Genomic DNA, 17,939 nt, shown 5'->3' with positions numbered 1-17,939 from the left:
CTCAGAGCTGAATCACGGCTTTTGTGGGTCAGAGGCCCTCAGTGAGTAATCATTTTAATAGTCATGTCCCAAATAGCACATGCCCCAAATGCTGCACGAGACATAGTTATACTAAGAAATTAGGCATGTTTATCTGAAATTAAAGTTATCTGGGAGCCCTACTGTGTAGTTGTCCCTGACTCTTTTTTTTTTTTTTTTCAGGTTTTCTTCCCACCTGCTGCTCTTGGAGGCGTTCTGGCACTTTTCAGGCACCTGTCACCACATATCCTCCACCCCGACTGCACTCCCATCATCGTTATCCTCACCTGCCACGGGGCTGGGACGTGGCAGCATATTAATGATCACATATGAGTAAGTGGATGCTTTCCTCTTGTTTTCCCAACTCTCTATTTATTTTCAGGGATGACGTGGCAACATCTGGATTTGATTTCATTCAGGAGGTTGTGTGAGGAGATGAGAGTCAAGTCAACTATTGCGTGGGATTACAGTAACACCTTTTTTAAACAAAGATGCGTCTCAAGGAGATACTTGGGGCTCAGACACTTCCTTACCTGGTGGAAAACGCTTGGGGCATGTGGCTGACACTTTCATCCCCTCCCTGCCGCTGTGCTCTGAGAAGTGAAGGTGGATGGTGTGAGGAGTGGACTCCCTCCTCCCTGTGATGCTGAGGTCAGGCAGCAAGTCAGCCGTGGCCCAAGAGGGTCCCTGTGTGTGAAGGGGAGGGGGCTTTCTGTTTTTGAGACTTAGGTTAATGGAATTCTGATTTCCCATCTTTACATTGGGAGTGGACTGGTTCTTTTAAAAGTTCTTTTAAAGTGTTACTTTGGCATCAGATGCATAGGAGAAAACCAGCCCAAGATGATGGTGGGCACAAGCCCCATGAGACCATCTGAGCCTGGTGTCCAGGGTTCTGACCCTGTACTCTCACACCATCCTCAGCAGTAGGGACTCTGATGCCCAACAAGAGCCATACTCCTCTGAGGACCACTGTGAGGGGACATCCACCCCCGCCCCTCCACTCCAGACTATGGGCCAGCCAAAGCATTGGTGTTTCTAACAACTTGAGTTGGGTGAGCATGTGTGGTAAGCATCGTGAAAGTTGCTTTTCTCATTGCTGCTAAGAATTTCCCAGCTTTCAACATACTCTCTTTCTTGGTTGAATGGAACTTCCAAAGCTGACCACTGGTTAATCATGCTGAACAAGAAACCCACAATGCCCAAATGTCCAGAATGTGTGTGTGTGTGTGTGTGTGTGTGTGTATACACGTGCACATGGGGAGCTCCCTAGCTGTTTCCCCATGTGTTTCTGCCTTTTACAAATCTCCAGTCCCCCTCTCTGCTCATCCCCATGTTTACAGGAGCAAGCAACATGGCCCAAGGTAGTTTCAAGGGATGGTCAACAGATATTAAGAGAAAGCAAACAAAGCGATAGACATTTTCATGGTCCATCTGGGGAAATCTGCACACTCCATGCTACTTCTGGGTGGTCACAATGTGCATTAGTTTAATAAAGGCTCTAGTAGGTTCTACATTTCTCTTTTTAAATTTATTTTTGGCCCTGCTGGATCTTCATCGCTGCACAGGTTTTCTCTAGTTGTGGCAAGCAGGGGCTACTCTGTAGCTGTGTGTGTGGGCTTCTCATTGCAGTGGCTTCTCTTGTGGAGCTCAGGCTCTGGGGCAGGAGGGCTTCAGTAGTTGTATCTCGTGGGCTCAGGAGCTGTGGCTTCTGGGTTTTAAAGCACAGGCTCAGTAGCTGGGGTGCACGGCTTAGCTGTCCAGTGGCATGTAGGATCTTCTGGGGCTAGGGATCAACTCTGTGTCTGCTGCATTGTCAGGTGGGTTTTCTACCACTGAGTCCACTAGGGAAGCCCTACATTTCTCTTTTGAACTTCAAAAAGATGTTATATAACTCAATGTTTTCCCAACTTATTTGATCAGAGAGCCACTCCATTTTTAAGGAATGTCATCCTGGGAACACACTTTGGAGAAATGGTAAAGGGAGAGGAGATGAGCAAGTGTTTGCATTCCTCTCCGAACTGTGGACCAGAATTTAGCATGGAGAAAGCGCCCAGGCCTAAGCGTTGCCCTGGCGGCAGGACTCCAAGTGCCCAGGGTGGGTACCAGGCACTATCCCGGCCGGGAGAGGGAGGGCGTTTCCGGCACTGTACTGACGCGCTCCGCTGGAAAGTCTAGGCTGGTGGCCACTTAGAAGAGTCTTAAGAGCATCAGTTTTGTTTTGGGCTTGAAACGCTGTACAAGGCCGCCTTTTAATAGTCACAAGGCCTCGGGTGACACAGCACGGGGTGTCATCCGAGGAGGAAGCGTGCTCTCCTACCCCAGCCCCGAGCCATGGCATTTCCTCTCTTCGGTGTGTTTTTCTTGCCACCAGAACAACTAAGCCCGGGGCCACCATTTGCACAATTCCCCGGATCCTGCTACTTTGCGGGCGGAGAACCCACGTGAACCTCGGGCGTCACCCGGGATTGTGCAAAGCTGTGGCGCCGTCCAAGCGCCTGCCTGTCGCAGGGTTTTGCCAGGACACTCCCATCTATTTCTTAAGTTCTGCCTCAATGTGACCTCTCGCTAGAGCAGGCCCGTTATTTTCTATTATGATACCCTATTTGTATCCTTTATAAATGATGACTCATTTATTGACACTCAACCCCCTACATACTTTTTGGAATATTGCCTTTCCTCCTCAAATGAAATATCAACTCCACAAGGAGAGAGCAGAGCTCAGTCTCTGTTGAGCAGAGATTGTTGTGGCCACTGTTGGATCCTTGGTGCCTTGGACAGTGCCTGGCACAACGTCGCAGTCTGTGGAATGAATAAAGAAGAACTTTGTAAGTTCTTCCCCACTTGAGTACTGATTGGTTGTGGAGAGTTGATGGACAAGGTCACTGACCAACCAGTGGCTGAGTGGTGAAAGGGACGGACTTCTAGCCTGAGTCAGCTGTGGTCCCTGGGTCGGTGAGATAGCACAGAAGTAGAGAGAGCAATAGAAATGAGTTTTTATTTGTAAAAAGTTACAAAATAATATTGTACAAAAATAAAGTCTGTAGAGAACTTTGGTTGTATAACACAAACGACTGAGACAGATCAGAGAAGTCAGAACTTCCAAAGAAGTGCACTCCTTACTGGATCAGATGGTAATCGCAACAATAAAGAAAAAATCACAAACTTTACCCTTTTGTGGCTTTGGCAGAGCAGTTTGCTTCAGTGAAAACCTGCTTATGGTGTGTAGGTGATACTGGGAAGGAGCTGTCAGCATCCGCTGAATCCTACCGCCCCTGTGGGCAGAGAGTCTCCACAGGGAGCTGGGGCTAAGGCTGACCCCTGGGGACGCCGGCCACCAGACCTGCCAGGACTCTCTGAATTGGACAGATGATCTGGGGCTGCATCAAATTGCACTTCATGAACGACCGGTCAGCTCGACCTGTCCCTATTTTGAGCAGGCCATTCCTCAGCAAGTTCCCCTCCTTAGGCCCCAAGAGAGGGTGAGAGGCAGGCCCTTTTCCTCTATTTCCGAGTCGTGCAAGGGGAGCAGAAAGAACAGAGCAGGCAGAGTGATGGGCAGCTTGGGTCCTTGGGGGGATGTCTGGTGCTTCTTGATTACTTTGTAAAATTTACATGATTATTTGAGGGAGGCCAGTAGGCTATTTATTTGCCAAATCTGTACCACTTGAGCTAATAGCCACTAAGGTAGTGATGTAGTGATAGATAACCTCTTTGATAAAAATCCCTTTTATGAGATATGTCACAAGCTCTTAAAATAGGGCCCAGTGCATTGAGCATGGGGGCAGAGACCAGACAAATCCATGACCTGGTCGCTGAGATAGTTTTTCTCACCCTGTGTCCCTGCTCTGTCAAAGGCTTTCAGTATCCATGTGGTGGGGCAGGTGTGCCGAGGCTGGGCCAGGGCCCGTCTTCCACATCCACCCTTCCCGACCACCTTCTTCTGAGGAGGAGTCAGGTGTATGGGGGCAGCCCCTGGTGGCTTGCATGGCAACCAGGCTGACCCCACTTCCAGAAGGCCTGCAGCGCTCCTTGGCTATGCTGGGCCTAGACGTGTTTCTCAAGAAGGCAGTGGATGGATGGAAGGATAGGGGAAGAGTCTCCACTATCAGGGTAGAACCCCGGCTACTTGAGAGAACTGTTATTTTGAGGTCAACATTGAGTCCAGCACCACCTACTAGAGACTTTAACCTTTGACATATGTGGTTATGCATATCACAGATAGATACATGTGGATGGGAGGGTGAGAGCTTCAACACAGCAGGAAATGGATGGAGCACATGGCCTGTCTGCTGGGACAGGGAACCATGTAGAAATGAGGGCAAATGCCACGGTCTCCACACGCTGCTCCTGAAAAGGAAGGCCCATCAGAAATGTTCCTTCTGACATGTTCCTCTCTAACATATAAAACCAGGTAAGATGCTGAGACCTGGAGGGTAGAGGGGGGGTGGAAGCACACAAGGGCTTTTCTTAAAAAGGTAAAGTAAGTGATTTTTGCCTAGCGAAAGTCTTTTTAATACTTTGAAAAGCATGGACCCTTGACCCCAATTAAAATTTCCTTTGCCACCTTCCTTTGCATTTTGTGAGCACATATACTTTGGCACCTTTGAAAAGAAACTTTAATAAATAAGGGAAAAAAAAGAGAAACTCATTAGTGAACGGTAATAAATAACAATAACTTAAATCTCAATAAATATCTTCTCTATATTTCTGTATCTGAAACAGATGCATTGCATCGAGTAGCTTCTCTGGTCACTGGTGACCACGCATAACGGAGCTGGGGTGTATGTAACATCTGTCTCTCTGTAAACCGACAGCCCAGCGGCCTCCCTGCCCCGGTGCAGCTGGGGGCCTTCCCGCACGCTCTCCTGCAAGAATGCTGCCGAAAAACCACACTGGTTTCCTGTTTCCAAGGGCAGAAAAGAAATACCTTCAGGTTTGGTTTTAGTCATGAGGACAGCCTTTTTGGTTCCTAGCCAACTTCTTCCCACCCCACACACCATGTTCGAAATCAATCACCCACCGTTCCCCAAAATGCTGGTTGGAGTAAACCTCAGGCCTGAACCTTCCAGAGCAAAGGTTACTAACTCTCCTGGATCTTTGATTTTTTTTTTCTCCCCCTCCTTTCCGGGGTATGTCTCCACTGAGTGACAGAAAAATAAACCTCTCTTTGCTTTCAGCAGTAAAACAATGACAAGGAATGACACCAGGAGGGCCGTTTCCCTGGTGTCTCTAGACATGTGAAAGCAAACCACAGGAGATACACTGGTTTGGTTTCAAGTGCATCCGCGGCTGAGCCCGGGACCCATGGCGGTGGACTGTATCAGATGAAACGACGGCAACACCCAACCAGGGACACCGGCCCTGAGCTTCCGGTGACGTCAGCTGCCATCCGGGAGAAGGCGGACGGCTGTCTTTTCTCTCTCTCCTGTCCAGTTTTCTGTAGCTGGATCTCCCTCCACCAGGCTCCCACAATGGCTGCCTTCCTCCTCCTCTGCCTCCACGTCCTCCTCCTCCGCCTCCTTGGTCCTCATCTTCCACTCTGGGCAAACATTTTCTGGGAACCTTGGTCCCTTTCTTTGCACTGCAGCAGGAATGCAATACACAGCGGTCTCTGGAGCGGGAGTCAGATACATCCACACCTTTTAGCGGAATGCTTTCTTAGAATATGGTAAACCAGGTTATCATCTAAAAAGGACAGGTCGTCATCAAAGGCGATGGGTCTGCAACACGCCTGCCCGACTTTGTCACTCACCAGCCTTCTACTTTTGGATAAGTTTTTTAATATTTTGTCGTACATTGTTTCGGCTGCATCGCAGGAGCCGCTGCAGTACCTGAAAATGAGTTCCTCCTTGGTTTCGTAGCCCAAACCCAAGTCAGTGACGTTTAGATGCACGGCGGTGAGGACGCAGCCGCGATTTCGGCCCCTCTGGCCGCGCCGGCCTTTCCCTCTGGCACTCTCCGGGCTGGCGGCCGCCCCCTGCCGGTGCCGCTCTCTCCGAGGAAGCACGGCCATTTGTTTCTCTGGTGACCTTTTCAGCCTTCGAATGGTAGCTTGAATAAAATCCATGACATCATCAAACTGATCAGGGTAGTCCTCTGGCATATTTGCTGTGCAACAAGAAAACAGAGATGGACACATGAGGCGAGAGCAACGACCATTTCAAGGAGTCTCTAAGATCGGTCTCTCTGAAAGGCGACCCAGTATGGTCCCCCCAACCCCGCCCATGGTGAAACGACCCCTTCGGGGACCACTGTACACCCCCAAGGACAAAGGCCAAAAGGCACCCTCCAAGATTCCCAGGAAGGAAATTCAAGACTAACACGGGAGGGGGATGACACACTTCCTTGTGGAGAACAAATCCTTAGAAATGGAATTTCCACGTGGATGACGTCTGCCATTTTTAACAAGTCTATGTTGAGATGCTGATGGAGGGTCATTTCTTCTAATAAGGGTAACCTGCAGTCGGGGTTCTCAAATGTGTGGGCAGGACTGTGCTGGGATACTCGGGGGAAGATACAGGGACCTGGCCGACCCTTAGGGGGAAGTGTGGGAAGGGGCCAGGGAACCTGCACCAGTTTAAGGAGCCCTGGGGGAGTTCTGAGGTAAGTGGTCCCTGGGCCATACTTTGAGAAACCTGTCTTAGAGGGTGAAAGAAGGATTACTCTTGGAAGACACTGCTGCTTTCACCTGGAATGTCAAGGTGAAAGTTGACATTCAGCTCCCTGAACTCCACCCTGACTTAACACTTCTGCCCTGCTGAGTGGAAGAACCATTTGGATAGATCACATGAAAAAGTCCTGAATTCAACTATGTTTTAAAACTTCCTTAAAAGACATTAAGAGACTGAAAAACAGCCCACTGTTCACTAATAAAGAGACTAATTTACCACTTCTTTGGATTAGCAGGACTTTAAAAATACAAGGTCAGATCATATGATGTTTACATGCATCACAGCAATACATGGAATGCAATGCTGCCTGTGGACAGGCGCGGTGGGGTCCTGCCTCTGCTGCAGGCTGTCACTACGATTCCCAATGGCTTTGGCTGCAAACAGGACAACACACATGCTTAGGAAGATCACATGGAGCAGTGACTGAGGTGATGCTTCTAGGGTATTGGAGACCTTTGGGCAAATGCATGACTTCAAGGTTTTTTTGGCATTTTTGCTGTATTTCAAGCATTTGCTTCAGCTGATCAGGTAAGAGAAGAGAAACTATTTGAACAACTGAATACATTTCTAAAAGAGGAAAGTAATTCAAACGTCCATGTATTAGGCACTAGACCTTTTATGCTCCCCTCATACTTTTCCAGGGCTTCCTTGGTGGCTCAGATGGTAAAGAATCTGCCTGCAATGTGGCAGATGTGGGTTTGATCCCTGGGTTGGGAAGATCCCTGAAGAAGGAAATGGCAACCTACTCCAGTATTCTTGCCTGGGACATTCCATGGACAGAGGAACCTGGTGGGCTACAGTCCATGGGGTCACAAAGAGTCGGACATGATCCCATTTTCAGGTAATTAGGATGTTTAGGGTTATACATTGTTTAGAAAAATATACCCCGAAAGAGTTGTGAGCAAGAGTGAACTTTTTTTTTTTTTTTGCCAAGACCATGGTAAAGCAGAGGATTACATTGTACCTAACCCATGTCAAACTGTTTTGTTATGAATGAATTGCTAAAACAGGTATCAGGTATCCTAGTGTGTAAGATATAATTCAACTAAGGCAACTTAACCATATCTATTCCTCTTTCTTACCTGTCTATACAGATAGCTAATATATAATATTATCTATATTAGGGCAAAATATAGGACATATAGTAATGAAAAGAGCAGGGATGGTATGGAATTTCGTAATTCTAACTCTAAAATCTGGCACTGGGTGGTTCTGTGCACAGAGGTCTCGAAGCTGCTTCCACTGGTGTTTGGCCAGTCACCTCTTGCCTGGATAATCTCACCAGACCCGAGCCCCTGCATTCCCTTACCCTCCTTCAGTTTGTCTTGCACCTGGCAGCCAGAGCGATGCTCTTGAAACTGTGAATGCAGCTCATGTCCCTCCTCTGCTCCAAGCCCTCCAAAGTCCACACTGGCCTAAGGTCCTCCCCGACGCCCCCCACCCTCCACCCCAGTCCCAGCCTTTGTCACCGCTGACCTCGTGTTCGACCTCCCTCCTCCTTGCTGCCTCCCTTCCAGCTCCTCTGGCCTCCTCCCTGTTCCTCAAACACAGGGTTTCTCAACCTCAGCGCCACTGACACTGGGGCTGGCACATCCTTTGTTGTGGGTGCGTTTAAGGATGTTTAATTACACCCCTGGCCTCTACCCAGGAGACACCCGTACTAGCCTCACCCCCATCCCAACGGTGACAAATGGAAGTGTCTCCAGATATGACCAGATGTCCCCTGGGGGCAAAACTGTCATGGCTGAGAACCGCATACATCAGACACGAACAGGCACTCGGCCTTTTGCTGGCTGTTCCCTCTACAGAAACACTGTTCCTACAGAGAACCCAGTGACTCACACTCACATCCCCTGCAAGTCTGCTCAGAAGTCACCGCGACCCAGCCCCACCTTGACCTCGATGTTTCAAATTTGCTTCCTCCCAACCCCGAATCCAGATCCTCCTGCCCTCTTCCCCGCAGAGCATAATACTCAACCTCCTCCAACACACTGTCGAACTTTTCTCATGGTGACTATTTGTTGTCTGTCTTCTCTGAGCGAATGTCACCCCCAGGAGGCAGGGACCTCTGCTTGGCTTGTTCACCAATGGATCCTGGGAGCTTACAATAGGATCTGGTCCCTGGAGGCCGGCAATGGTTTTTTTTTTTTGAACGACTTAGGTCACTTTACGAGGGTAGAGAGTCCTTTTTATTTCTCAAGGGGACACTTGGGCTTCAGTTCAGCCACACTGTGATGAATTGAAAGTCTCCAAAATACACAGTCTCCATCACATGGGCAGCCCCAGTGCCCAGAAGTACAGTCATCTCCCACCTGAGAGCAAATAACTGTCTCAGAGCTGCCTCCCTTGCCAGCTTCCCCTGCACCTTTACAGTGTCAGCTCTTAAAGCCCACCTCATTCCCAGGATTCTGAAAGGCTCTGGCTCCGTGGGAGCAATGTTTCCTCCAGGAATACTGGGAGAGTGGGAGGGTATTTGGATTCAAAATTTCCTCTGAACCATTTTCTACCTGAGTCCCTTAGGAATCTTCTTTCCTTCCTTCCTTCCCACCTTTCTTTGTTCCTTCCTTCTGCCCTCCCTTTCTCCCTTCCTTTCCTTCTCTTTTCTTAAAATTAAAAAGAAAATTATTTCTTGGCTGTGTTGTGGGGCTTACTGGATCTTAGTTCCCAGAGCAGGGATTGAACCAAGGCCATGGCAGTAAAAGCACCAGGTCCTAATCACTGGATCACCAGGGAATTCCCTAAAAATTTTAAAAAATCACTCGATATTAAAGACATGAACTACTTATTTTGACAAATGAGTTGCTTGTGCTATTTGTGACTTTTTTTCAACAATAAGCTATATAAGAGAAAACTAGGTGTGCTTGATTTCAAAAACATGAACAGAAGTCTGAACTTCTAACTGATAAATTAGTGATTAGTCAAAATACAAAAAAAGAAAAAGCCTTTAGATTTCTGAAAAACAGTTTTACAAAAGGATCACATGATGGGATTCCTGGTTCTTTTTAAGAACTCTTGAATAGATCATTAAGTTAAGAACCTGGGAATATGGAAGCTAAAACTGATTAAGAATCAACTAAACTGATTAACAATCAACTAAAGGTTAATCAGAAATGAGTTAATGTTAGTTGCTCAGTCGTGTCCAACTCTTTGCGACCCCATGGACAGTAGCCTGCCAGGCTCCTCTGCCCATGGGATTCTCAGCCAGGCTTCTCCAGGCAAGAATACTGGAGTGGATTACCATTTCCTCCTCCATGGAATCTTCCTGACCCAGGGATCGAACTCAGGTCTCCTGCATTGCAGGCAGACTTTTTACCATTTGAGCCATGAGGGAAGAAGCCCCAATAAATTAGTGATTAGTCAAAATACAAAAAAAAAAAAAAAAAAAAAAAGCCTTCAAATTTCTAAAAGACTCTTTGTTTTACAAAAGGATTCACATGATGAAGTCTCTGGTTCTCTTTAAGACCACTTGAATAGATCATTAAGTTAAGAACCTGGGAACATGGAAGTTAAAACTGATTCAGTTGATTAAAACTGAATCAACTAAAGATTAATCAGAAATGAGGATGAAATATTACTGAAAGTTTAACATAAACGGGAAAACATTCAAGTTCAAAAGTTCAGCTTACACTAGTTTAGACTCATTAATTTATCATGATAAATTACATTCTTTTTACTAGAGTTATAATGATGATTTGAATCAGCATTTATAATGTTTTATTAATTGCCCGACAATTTCAAAGTTCCAGAAAAACACTGTCCCTCCTTTTTATGACATTTCGACTGTATGCCTTTGTCCACTGGCTTTGCTTGCCAGGTAAAATATAGAATACCAAGTTAAATTTGAATTTCAGATAATTAGCAAGTGAATTTTTAGCGTAAGCAATCCTCAGTAATGATTGGGACATACTTATCTTTCACCGTGAGGATGTTTAACTCCTTTTTCTTTATCTTAATTTCTACTTGGCTTCCTTGGGGTGATGTGTGTAGCAATGTGGGTGCACTGGTCATTTGTGCTTTGGGGTGAGGTGGTGAATGGATCATTAAGCTTGAATTAAAAGTCTTTCGGACACTGGGGAAGCAGTCAATCCATGTTCCCGGTGTTAAACTGAAGAGAGCAGCTATGAGAACTTCTCCCTTCATGGGACATCTCCCTCATAACTTGTTGTTAAGGTGGAAATATTTATTTAAGCCTCAAGTTCAGGACATAGGCAATTCTAATTAAACTGAAGGGATTCCGCCCTCCCCATCCTCTTCTCCTTCTTGAAGAATAGAGTAAAACAATAAATATTTATGCTGAAAGTTGTACATGGATATGAATTTTGGAAACTAGAAAAGGGCAACATGATATTTTCCAAACCACAGAGCAAAGAGGCCTGTCTCTTCCAATGGAAAATTCCTAATCCCAGGCCTTTTGCTGCTGACTGAGTTCATTTCTAGAGAGACCTCCATTTATCAACACGAGGTATTTGTGGGGTGTGTTGGGAGCCATGCATCTCACTGAGCCAATCTTTAGCATCCTGCAGAGGCCCAGTTTACTTGCACAGCCCAGGCAAGTAAACGCCCCAGCAGGAACCAAGAAACCCATGGCTGCCTCCATGTTCCTGGAATTCACTGAGCAAAGTGGAAAGAAAGGGGCTTGCATTTGGATTAGTTCCCCAAATGAAGACTTGATGTCATATCACTTTCTTCATCCTATAAAGGGCTTGGCAGCATGTCAGCTACACAAATGGCCCTTGTTAGTAAGAACTTTGACAGTAAAATACTGCAAACCACAAAAGAGGAGCATCGTTTTGAAAAAACAGGTCAAACACTTGCTCATTTCCCAGACCCACTTGGAGGCTCGATCTCGGAAAATACGGACATCTAAAAGCTAAAGTTTTTGAAAAATCAAAATGCTCAAATGCATTTAAGTCATCCTTTTAGTGTGCAACTAAATATTTTGGCATTATTCTATTTAAAATATTTAAACTTTGATGTGTCCTTCACATAAACAATGTTATTTAAACAAGTGAAACCTTGTACTGGGCCAGACTCCGGGAACAAACCAAACTATTCACTCCCCAGACTTAGCCTTCCTCAATTATGGGAAAAAAACAATAATGCTACCCCAGGAACAAAGGCCTGGGATACTGACTATCTTGTAAAGTTAATTGAGTTTTTATAGGAACAATGGTGAGACCTAGGAGTACTCCTTGTAATAGCCAAACTAAAAAGCACATAATTCAAAACATTATCTTGGCTAGACTGGCATTTAGTGGACAAAGTTTTCTGTTAAATGTTAGATTTCTCTTAAAAAAAAGAGTACAGGTTAATGATACTTTAATCAAAGAGGTCATTTAGATTCCTATTGGATGGTTGCCCTCCTCTCCCCGGCCAGGTTTCTGAGCTACTTTTCAGCCAGTCTTCCGCCCAGGGGCCCTGGAGGGAGCCCACAAGCTCAAGGTTGTGCACAGAGTAGTGAGGATGTGACCCCTTACCTAGAGTGGGAGGGGTCTCTGTGGGGCCCAGAGAAGAGGGGCCAGGACTCTGGTACCCGCAGAGGGCCTCTTGGATAGGAGCTGTCTTCCAGGCCAGAGCCAGCCTCAAGGATGCAGGGGTGCTGGAGAGAAGACCCAGATGTTCCTTGTTCTGGGGCTCCTGCCTCTATGTTTCACTGGAAATCACCCAGCTGCTGGGTACTGGATGGGCAAGAGTTAATACGCTGAGGTCCACAGACGTGACCTACGGCCTGAGCCAGGGCCACACAGGTGAGATGCGCATCTTCAACCAGCACCCGGGAGCCCTCGCTCCAGACAGTGCCCAGATCTGGGGTGGGCTCGACCCTGGATACGAGGCCTAAGATGCTGCGTCTGGGGGCGCTGGGGGGCTGGGCAGCCCACCCTCACGTGTGGAGCCTCCCCTGAAAGACGGTCTACAAAAGGAGGCGAGTGGAAACTGCCTGGGCAGGGGAGGACATATACTCTGATACTCACTGCCCACCTGAAGCCCAGGTAAAGTACAAACTGCTCTGTAGACCAAGTGTATGGAAAAGAGAAGTTCTCTCTCTGTGTATGTGTATACTCATGCACACATATACACGCATGTATGTGCGTATATACATATACACTTCTATGTGATTCTGCATGCTGTGCTCGGTTCTGTCTGACTCTTTGCAACCCTGGGGACTGTAGCCCACCAGGCTTCTCTGTCCATGGGATTCTCCAGGCAAGAATACTGGAGTGGGTTGCCATGCCCTCCTCCAGGGGATCTTCCCAACCCAGGGACTGACCCCACATCTCCTGTATCTCCTGAAATGGCAGGCGGATTTTTTTATCCCTGAGTCATCCAGGAAAGACCAACACATACATACATGCACGTCTGTATGAAAAGAAAAGATCAGCCTAAGATTTATATAACCTCTCAAGAGAATTCCCAACTAATGTCATTCTTTAGAATGTTATTTTTACTTTTCAATAATGTACAAATATGATTTTCTTTCACTAATATTGAAATAAGAACTACATGGTAGAGCCTCACCTTTAAAATTCCTCATATTACAAATGGCATCATCCTGTGTTATAAGCGATCGCTTCCTTGGTGTACTTAATAGTCACAAGAGAAAGGTCCCAACCTGAACTTGAACCCCAATGACATCCCTGCAAGGTTAAAACAGGGGTCGCATAGTATCTGTACTTTATAGAGCAGGAAACTGAGGCTCAGAGAAGATAAATATCTATCCGCCCAAGGTCACGTGGCTCATAAAAGTGTACTCAGTCGGTTTGGTTTCAAAGCTCAGACTGGTTCCAAGTGCTCCTAGCTGCCTATCTGTGTTTAAGTAAAAATTCCATGTGGTGCAGCTTGTCTGCTCTCAGCCTGTGGCAACTTACTCTGGAAGGAGGGCAAGGTATGCTGACTCCCCCTGCATGCATTTATCACATTCAGAACACGAAGGGAGAAACACTTTCCATTGGAAAGTTCAGCAGGCATGGAGGTGCATTAAGTAAATTCTGAAGTTAGGCTGCCACGGGCCACAGAATACAGTATATTGTCTCCAAAAAGGGAAAAGCATGCGGGTCAGGGGCACCTCTCCCAGCTCCTGGGTCTTGCATGTCACTCCAAGGCAGAACTGGCAGTTTCCCAGTAAAAACCGGAAAACCGGCAGCCAAGGGCGGCGGCAGATTCAGACAGAGAGGCCTGTCTCCGGAAGCTCCTCAAACTCACACTGGCGCCAAGTGACAAAGTCTCACTGCAGAGTTGGAGAGGACAGAGCCTGGGATTCCATCCGGGGTCAGTCCCTGCTCAGCCTTGCAACCTTGGACTAGGCAATCCTTCTGAGGTCGCCTATCCCTCTGGGGTGGGAGGGGGGCTCCCCAGTGCTGACACCCTAAGATGTGGACAGTCTTGAGTCTCAGTGGGAAACCCCTGCCCCACACTCATCTCTAGTCATCCCCATCAGGGAGAGGACCACCTCTGCTGATGTCCCAGCGCTATTCTGCTCAGCCGCCACCATTGTGGCCCCAGGAGACCCCACGAGAGGTTCTAGCAGTCCTAAATGTTTTTTTGTTTGCCTCTTGTCTCAACATCTTGGTTACTTTTGAAATAACCAAGTGTCACCTTCCTATGTCGTCTTTAGGAGACGTGAAGGGATATGTACAGAGGGCCGTGTATCTGAGTCTCAAAATATCCAGGTTCTTGCGGGAGGCAGCCTTACATTTCAGTCTCCACCTGGAAAGGCAGAGATGGAGCCCATCATCTCTGAGAACACAAAGACACCAACAGGCTATGCTCCTCCAGCCCTTCTCACCCAAATGGCCAACAAAATCGGTTTTATTTTTCAAAATAAAACATGTTCTCAAAATCTCTGTTTTATTCATTTATGATTTTGCTGCTTCTATCATATGTAGGTCACACTTTGACCAATGTCACACATACTTATGAGCTATACCATGTCTGGACTGTTTATTCTAAAATTTAAGAAAACATGCTTAGGTCTTAGAACTCAGAGGCTAGAATCATCCACGGCAACCACTGCCAAATGGATTGTGAGAGTCCCACAGCTTGTCTTGGGAACTGTGCACCTTGTTTTTAATCTGACCTTCCGTGACCTCTGAAATGTACAGTGTTGGTCCGGGAGGATGTTCCAGTTCTCCGAAAAATTCAAAGTTCTGTCATCTGCTATTTAAAAGTTTCGATTTTGCCACTCAATTGAAATCATTTTAAAAAAGCGCCCATGGGTCCCTAAGCAGTAGATTGCTGAGGTTATCTTGCACTATGTAATGACTCCCCTGGCCTTCCTATTTTGGACAGAGTATTCACCTAGCATTAGATAGGCCATCCTGGTCACTTCAAGAAGGGTCCACGGCATCTATTCTATCAACAGTCACCAGCTGAGGCCATTTACTAAGTCATTGTGACCACTGCTGGAGTTACTGGAGTTACTCTTCGTGACCAGTGGCTGGCTGGTAATAAAACATGACATGGGTTTATTTGTAAAGTATTTGTGTTATAAAAACACCAGTGTTTTGTCGTTTAAAAAAGTATTTCTGCATCCTCTCAAGGCAGAAGAAAAGACCAACCAGTTCAAAATTCAGAAAAAGGAGTTCTGGATATACTGTTAAAGGCCACTTAGTCCAACCAAAATGCCATTTTATTTACCATCTCTGCCTACTTTGACCAACATCACACATACTTCTTAGAAATACCATTTCTTGACTATTTATCCTACAATTTAACTAAGAAAACTTATCATCATTGTAATTGAAATTACTCCATGAATACAAATAGCTCAAAAACTTTCACTCAGGAAAGATGGACTATATTCATTTTGTTATTCAGATTCCAATTGCTCTGATTTCCACCTATGTGGTCCATGCTCTTATTATAGTGATGTTAATAATTTTATGGTAATACAGAAATGGCTCCCCTGAGGGGAAAAATGTTCATTCTTCTGCTTTTAAGTCAGGAAAACACCCAGTAGGGTGTCCATTTGTCAGCTAATCCATGAATACCTGGTGTGAGCTGAAAGCACTGCACAGCCAGCTGTAAACACCTCACACTCAAGAGTGCACACCAGGGGCCCTGCTACTGTCCTTACAAAACACTTTATGGGGAGGGTGAGAAAGTTACCCAGTGAAACTAAGCACACACAAAAGGAAAATATCCCTTGTGGTATTATCAGAGGTGGGTGGTTTTTCAGGGGAAACCCCAGAGGAACCTGGAAAGCAAAGGAACCTCACTCCCTCCTTCCCAAAAGGCCCTGTCTGCAGTCCGAGGGGCCTGGCAATTACGATGGGGCCTGCATCCAACTTTCCTGGGCCCTTCCCCAGGGCCAGCTGAGCACTGCTGTTGTCGTTTGGCTGCTCAGTCATGTCCAGCTCTTTGTGACCCTATGGACTGTAGCCCGCCCGGCTCCTCTGTCTATGGGATTTTCCAGGCAACAGTACTAGAGTGGGGTGCCATCTCCTTCTCCAGGGGATCTTCTTGACCCAAGGATCAAACCTGGGTCTCCTGCATTGGCAGGAGGACGCTTTACCACTGAGCCACCTGGGAAGCTATTAACTGAGCATTGGGTAGAAGGAACTCGAAGGGCCGGAGAGACCTGGGCAAGAAGAGGAAGGACTGAAAAGCTGAAAGGAGAATAAAGAGGGTAAAAGGGAAGTGTTCTCTATCATTCCAGCCTGCCTGATGGATTCCTGCCATCAGAGTGAAGAGGGGCTCTCTACCCCTCAGTGAATGACTTCACTGGACTCTCAAAGACTCTTCAGGAAATTAGCTAGAAGTATCATTCAAGCCAGTCAATCCTAAAGGAAATCAGTTCTGACTATTCATTGGAAGGATTGACGCTGAAGCTGAAGCTCCAAGACTTTGGCCACCTCATAAGAAGAGCTGACTCATTGGAAAAGACTCTGGTGCCGGGAAAGATTGAAGGCAGGAAGAGAAGGGGATGACAGAGGATGAGATGGCTGGATGGCAGCACTAACACAATGGACATGAGTTTGAGCAAACTCCAGGAGATAGTGAAGGACAGGAAAGTCTAGCGTGCTGCAGTCCATGGGGTTGCAAAGAGTCAGACACGATTTAGCAACTGAACAACAATCATTCAAAACCAGCTGCATTCAAAACCTCCACTCGACTTTTCTCCTCCCTGACCTTCTGACATAGAAGGAGAGTTATGCAGCAGCGCGGTGTACTGGCAGGAAGTGGTCATGTGGTCCCAAGCTAAGTGTTGGGTTAGGCTTTCCCAAGTCTAGTCTGGCTGGGTTGCCTATAACTTTGTGCAGCCCCGACCTCCCCCTAAAATGGGGATCATTACTTGGAATGGGAGAAAAGATTTTAGCTTAGAGCCTGGAGGCATTTAACAAATGGCCCACAAAGTCAGGCCTATGGTTTTCACAGCTGATGATGATCCTTCATCAACATTACACTAGAGGAAGCAGTGTGAAGATCAACTCGGCTGGCTCATGGACAGAATGTACCCTGAAGGGGACGAGACACTGGCCCCTTGCTCATCCAGCGTGTCCCACAGAGCAGAAGGCCTGGGGGCCCTGGCATGGTAGGCTGTGGGCAGAAGGAGCAGACCCATCTTGGGAGTCTGGGCTGCTTCTTCCCTCTTCCTAGGAATGCCCTCAAATTAACTACACAAACATCAACTGACTCCATGAACAATATTTTGTGTTCACCATGGCATTGGTCAGTGTCTTCAGACTGTGGCATGTATCCCTCAGGGGGGCAGTATGTGAGGGCTTTCTAGAGTCTACGGGGAGTTTTAGAAGAATCCATGTCCAGATCCTCAACTTCCACATGAGCTGCATTCTAAGCCCGGTCCACAGACAAATACTCATGCAGCCAGTTTTACGGTCACCCTTGGACTTCCTCAGACAGATGCACTTCTTGCCCATCTCATTCATTTTACTGCAAGGCATGTCTGGTGGATAGATACCTGTAAGGACAGTCCGGGTGTGCAAGGCTCCTTGGGCTAAACTGGTGCTGGTGACTCATGATGTGAAGACACGTCATCATGAACACAGTGTTCCAAAGATGCGAACCTGAATCTAATCAAGTGCCAACAATCCCACAAATGCAACCCGAGCGGCAGTCTGCAGAACCGCAGGCAAGACAGCCTAGACTTCTCAAAATGTTGTAGGGGGAAAAAAGGGTTGGGAGCTAATTCCAGATTAAAGGAGAATGAACAGACACAACAGTCAAATGCAATTTGTGACCCCTGATTAAGGAGAAAAACTATGAAGGACATTCTTGCCAATTGAGGAGATG

The 17,939-nt window shown here is 46.8% G+C and overlaps 1 protein-coding gene and 1 long non-coding RNA gene across 5 annotated transcripts in view; one reads left to right on the top strand and one right to left on the bottom strand.

Annotated features, from left to right (window-relative positions):
• Nucleotides 1–6,907, top strand: part of LOC139178015 (uncharacterized) — a 40,282-nt gene extending 33,375 nt beyond the window's left edge. For both annotated transcript variants that reach the window (XR_011562445.1, XR_011562444.1), the window contains one exon: nt 202–6,907. This is a non-coding gene — a long non-coding RNA (uncharacterized lncRNA). The remainder of the gene's footprint in view (nt 1–201) is intronic.
• GDNF (glial cell derived neurotrophic factor) overlaps nt 2,996–17,939 on the bottom strand; it is a 28,473-nt gene continuing 13,529 nt past the window's right edge. For all 3 annotated transcript variants that reach the window (XM_019983103.2, XM_070774742.1, XM_070774741.1), the window contains exon 3: nt 2,996–6,126. In XM_019983103.2, coding sequence (XP_019838662.1) covers nt 5,642–6,126 — 485 coding nt within the window. In that variant the 3' untranslated portion in view covers nt 2,996–5,641. The remainder of the gene's footprint in view (nt 6,127–17,939) is intronic.

Source organism: Bos indicus, chromosome 20 (assembly GCF_029378745.1).
Source record: "Bos indicus isolate NIAB-ARS_2022 breed Sahiwal x Tharparkar chromosome 20, NIAB-ARS_B.indTharparkar_mat_pri_1.0, whole genome shotgun sequence".
Lineage (NCBI taxonomy): Eukaryota > Metazoa > Chordata > Mammalia > Artiodactyla > Bovidae > Bos > Bos indicus.
Note: the sequence above shows the minus strand (reverse complement) of the source record. Positions and strands in the feature narration are given on the sequence as shown.